General features: G+C 35.6%; 1 protein-coding gene across 2 annotated transcripts in view; it reads left to right on the top strand.

The window, feature by feature from the left end:
* The window catches only part of LOC107758334 (amyloid beta A4 precursor protein-binding family B member 1-interacting protein), a 38138-nt gene that overhangs the window by 22263 nt on the left and 10134 nt on the right, over positions 1–5741 (top strand). For both annotated transcript variants that reach the window (XM_016576056.1, XM_016576051.1), the window contains exons 8-10: positions 979–1053; positions 1270–1413; positions 1603–1713. In XM_016576056.1, coding sequence (XP_016431542.1) covers positions 979–1053; positions 1270–1413; positions 1603–1713 — 330 coding nt within the window. The remainder of the gene's footprint in view (positions 1–978; positions 1054–1269; positions 1414–1602; positions 1714–5741) is intronic.

Raw genomic sequence — 5741 nt, 5'->3', positions numbered from 1 at the left:
AGAGAAAAATAAATATGACATCTGTCATTTAAAATTATAGGCTAAGCAAAATATAAACACAACAGAGTTGAACGTCTCGGTTACGTATGTAACCCTCGTTCCCTGAAGGAGGGAACGGAGACGTCATGTCCCGTCGCCACAGTTCCTGTACCACCGCTGAGCGGCCGGGTCACCGGCTCGGCTCCTCAGCGAAAACCTGAATATGCGCTGCATCTGCTGCCTACTTATACTCACGCTGTGATCAGCAGCAGCTGGATGCAATAATCGCATGCCAATGTGCATTGGCTCGTTTAGTTTACACTCGAAGTAGATTGGTCCCTCTAAGCGAGATCCCAATTTCGTCGGTCATCCGACGTGACGTCTCCGTTCCCTCCTTCAGGGAACGAGGGTTACCATACGTAACCGAGACGTTCTCACTATTAACTAGTTGCTTATTACTAGCATATTGGCTGTTCATTATCACATATTAATGCCTTATCCTGCATGATTCTACATCCCTTACTCTTACCCCATACCTAAACTTAACTACTACTTTACTAACTATTAATAAGCAGCAAATTAGGAGTTTATTGAGGCAAAAGTTGTAGTTAATAGTTAGTAAATAGTGAGAATTGATCCCCAAACTAAAGTGTGACCAATAAATAACTTAAAAGAAAAGCTCTAAAAATAGTAGATACTTTTCCCTTACAGTATTTCCTAGACAGTTCTGCTTGTAAGAACTGTGCCATTTCTAACACTAAAACAATTCACTAACTCCTCTATTTCGTGTGTCCTGTAAGTTCAGTGAAAATGGAACAGAAATTGAAAAAAACAGTTAATCTCAGCACATTGACAGTTTTCTCTAATGGTAGAAGAACCATCCATTTGTGTAGAAGGAACTGTCTTTAAAGTAGCCTCATGACAAACAAGAATACTTGACAATTCATTCCTGAAATTTTGCCGAATGCTAGATTAAGTGAATTTTAATTTCTTTCACAGAATTTTTATTTGTGGAAAAAGGATAAGAAATCTCTAAAGGACATGAAAGAAAAAGACAAAGAACAACTTCTGGAGGTGAGTCTGGCTTTAACTTTGATATAATGGAGAGACTTCATCTAAAGAAATATAATGGTGTAATATTTAACATCATAATGGAACCCTCTTGATCAAGCATTGGAGGTCTAAACAAGTCTGACCCATTCCAATGTGTGTTCTGCAGAATTTTATATGGAATGACATGAGTGTAAGCAAATGATGAAAAACTTCATGTCTGGTTCTGTATTTTTGTAGGAGAACTTCTGTGGAGCCTCCGTCATTGTGCCTGACCTGGAGGGCGTTCTGTATCTGAAGGAGGATGGAAAGAAATCCTGGAAACAGCGCTACTTCCTGCTGCGGGCCTCTGGATTGTATTACTCACCCAAAGGCAAGACAAAGGTCAGCTCAGGCAATCCAGACAGTAAAACATACAATGTATTTTGACCAGACATGGAGTTCAGACAAATCCTCACTCGTTAAGCTCAGTGTACATCGGGTTGCTATATAGACCTAAATATTAACTGGCTTGGGGAAAAGGTAAAGCAACTCAATTTTGTTGAGTAACGGGTTTCACTCCGTCTTCATCAGGCTTCACGGGATCTTGTGTGCTTGGTGCAGTTTGACAATGTGAACGTCTACTACTGCAAAGAATACAGAATCAAATACAAAGCACCAACAGACCACTGCTTCATTCTTAAGGTACGATTTCACCCCACTCTTGTGAAAAAGAAGCACACTTTATTGAATTGAATGTGCATTTGTAATGTACGTGAAATCTTAAACTTACACACACACACACACACAAGACATATGTATGCATGTATGTATGTATGTATGTATATATATATAATTAAATAATAATATACTAAATATATATTATCCAATATATAATATATAATAATAACATATTAAATCTGTGCTTGCAGATAATATATTAATGAAATAAGAGGCCACTTAAGTGTACTTGATGAGAGTACACATTCTTCGTTTCAACAATCTTTTGTTTTGCTTTAAAGTACACTTATTTTCATGTGTTGACTAATATACTAAAGCATGTAAAGTACTTGACAATAAATCTAAATCTATATAGATCTAGATCTATAGATCTAACTGCAGTGTTATTTTATATTACGTTTAATGTTAATGTTAAATAAACTAAAATGCAACAATATCATTTGTGTAATGACAAATATATTTAAATACATAATACAAATATAAGTGTATTTAAATGTGATTCAACATACAAGTTTAAATAGAAATGACATTAAAGTGTATTTTAGTTTAATTTAGCACATTCAAACTTCCATATTTTAAGACAGCAGAACTATGCAGTTCCATATAAGGATATACTTGCATCCTACTTAAGTGGGTAAAAAAAGGACTAAAGTTAAACTAATTTCATTTAATATAAATGCAAACTATAGTTCATTTTGATTTAATTTCAATTAACACAATTAAATTTCCAAAAACATTACATTTAGTTTGCACGTAAGTATAAATCTATTATAATGTATTATAATTAATATATAAATATATTATTTCCATAATACGTTTTTTTTTTTGTTAAGTGTGCTAACTTTTTCAAAAGGGCATAATGATGTTTTCATATTCAAAAGTCAAGTTTTAGGTTTTAAACTAATTTTCTTCCTTAACACACACTCTGCAATTCTTGAAAAGGATGTATATAAAAATGTTTCTACATTATGTATTATGTAACTTCATATGTAGTGTTGAATGACGACTAACATATCTCTGAATTACCAGTGCTTGTGTATAATAGGCTCGTTTATAAGCACTTACGCAGTTTACAGAATGATATATTTGTACAGTAGTAAGTTTGTGATTTATTATACATGTGTAAACACAAGCAAAACTAGATGTTCCAAGCCTATTACGGTTTAATTTATTTTTTCAGTGTCTGTTTTAGAGCAACTTTTGTTTTGCAAAAATATTGTAATAATGAGAGTAATACCACGGTTTGTTTATAAGGAACATCAATGAAATAGTAATTTTAATTGATAGATAGATAAATAGATAGATAGATAGACAGACTGAATTAACACTCCCCTTTCTATAAAATATTTTGAATTTCGATGTTGGACATTTTTAAAACCAAAGCAGAAGTTTTCATAGACTTGGAAATTAGCAGTAGAAACTTGTTGGTGGTACTTAGTTTTTGTTGTTTTTCCAGAGTCTCAACTGAGATTTTGAGGTGTTTACTAACTTAAAATCAAGCAGAAAAAAGGCTGTTTTCATTCTGTGGATAATTCAAGAAAAAAAAATGCTTCTGGACTCTGGGACCTAAAGCGAATCCTTGTCATTTCCACAACAAAATGCTGTTTTATCAGCAGTAGTCATGGATTTGAAAGCAGACATAAAAGACATGAGGCTTAGAGCACCAGAAGCTGTAATTCACATCCCTCTAAAAGCATCCATTTCCCCTCGAGATAGCAAGCTAGGAGTGGTGCAATGGTGTGACCAGGTCACAGGCTTGAAGATGACCTTACTGCAATCCTTCAAAATGCTCCACTGGTCCAAAACTACATCTCCAAATGAAATTCCTATTTGATTACTATTGTAGTAAAAATGCCAGACCTCGTCCCTGTCCAGTGTTAAGGGGCAACCTCCGCTTTTTAAGTAATGTGCCATAATAACAGGGATCTTTAGGTACTACCGGCAGTAGGGCATTTATCTGATATTTACACACCATAAATCTGCTTGGCTCTCTTTCATACATGTCCACTAAAAGACCACTACTCAAGCTGGTAGGTGTAACTCCCAAATCCTTGGCTGCTAAACACAAATTGTACAATAATTATTTCAAGGTGTGTGCCTCCTCTATGCCTGTTGCTTTAATATATAATAATTAGCCAAATGACTACCCCCAAAGATAAAAGCCAATGTGTTGTATTTGAACTTCCAGAATGCAGGAAGTGGTTGGGGAAGAATCTTTTCTTGTTTAGTGTGCATTGATGAGAGCTTACATTAGCTGTAGCAACACAAAACATAAAGGGATGGGGGTTTGGCAAGTAGCAAAATTCAAGAAACAGTATAGTATTTTGTACAAAAAAAAAACCAAATTTTATATAATATACCGGATATGCTAAAACATTCTAGATCTGGTAAAGAACTTTGAATGCTACATTTTGTGTGAAGCTTGTCTATAGAGACAGATGAACATGTCATACTGCAATATTACATTTATCATAAATTAAATTTTATTTTATTTTATTTTATTTCATTTTATTTAAAAATTTATGAGAAAATACAAACCTGAGTGTCTTTAACATAATAATAATAATAATAATAATAATAATAACCCTAGTGGAGGCACATAAAATGAGAACTACATAGGGCCTGAAAGCGAGCCCTGTGGCACTCACAACGACCTTATCTGTATTTGGTTCAGACATTATGCGAGCATGGTTCTCAAGCCTCTTCAAATGAATATTTTAATTTATAGTCTATGGCAGCCATATTCAAATGGCAGACCATGGTCTGGGTCCGGACCTCGGTTTGGTTCCAACCGGACCACGAGACATAATGGCAACGGCAGCACCATTTTTTCCATTTCTAAATAAAGTGAGCAGCACTTAAAAACAACAGAGCGGTTCACACCACGAGTGCTCAGGGTCATTTATTGTAATGATATTTCACCATTATATCCTTTAATATTATTTTATCTAGAGCTAATGCGCTTCATTCAATCCCTTCCCGTGTGCGTTGCTTCTCTATAAAGATGCTAAAGAGCCGCGGACTGCGGACGCGGTTATTTTAAAAACAGATGTAGAAACACAGTGAGCAGCAAAATAGATTGATACTATTGCTAAAACACTGCAGAAAACAACAATGCTGCAAATATAGTTATTTTTACCTATCATACATACGTATATGACTCTGACTCTTCATACCAGGTTTGTGACAAGACATTTTTTCATCTACATTTAGCATTATTAATCAGTATGTTAAGAGCATTTTTAAATAAAAATAGAAAAAGTAAAAAGTGGCAAGTTGGCAACGTTTCCGTCAAAGACCTTCAGGGTTCCCACGCTTCTTGAAACTACTTGAAAGTACTTGAATTTCAGACATATGGATTCAAGGCCTGGAAAGTACTTGAAAACAAACATAGGTCCTTGAAAGTGCTTGAATTAAATTTGAAATAAATTTTGTTTATGGCGCTATTTCAAAAATGGTCCTATATGTTCTGTCAAAGAGAACGAAACAGCACTAATGATTGGGGGTGGAGATGGGGTAGCGCGAAAAAAATCTTGTGTGTTGATGCCATAGACTGTATAAAAACATGGACGTAGTACAGTTTTCTTAAGCCCGCTCCCGCTGAATTTCTGACCATTACCGCCCGCTCCCGCAAACAATCTAATATTGTGTATTAGAGGGATTAAAGTTTTCCGTCGCTACGACGGATTTCCGTCAATTGGAAAAAATGAGGGGAAAAGAAACATGTAGCGCATTGTTGTTGTTCTGCCGGCACACCAAAAATCACCCCGCCACAGCTGCAGCTTCTTGGTGACAACATAACGCCGCTCGCATCATTCACAGTCAGGTTACTAGCAGAGAACACAAAGCAGGACTATTAATAATAATTCTACTCATTCCCGCAGGTTCCGCGCTTATAAAATGATGACAGATGACGGAACGTATCATTTGCACGTGCTTTTGAGTCTTGAGAACTCACTCGCGCGCTCTCATTTTCTGTGCGCCCACAGATC

This window comes from Sinocyclocheilus rhinocerous, unplaced genomic scaffold (assembly GCF_001515625.1).
Source record: "Sinocyclocheilus rhinocerous isolate Xijiao unplaced genomic scaffold, SAMN03320098_v1.1 scaffold1213, whole genome shotgun sequence".
NCBI lineage: Eukaryota > Metazoa > Chordata > Actinopteri > Cypriniformes > Cyprinidae > Sinocyclocheilus > Sinocyclocheilus rhinocerous.
Note: the sequence above shows the minus strand (reverse complement) of the source record. Positions and strands in the feature narration are given on the sequence as shown.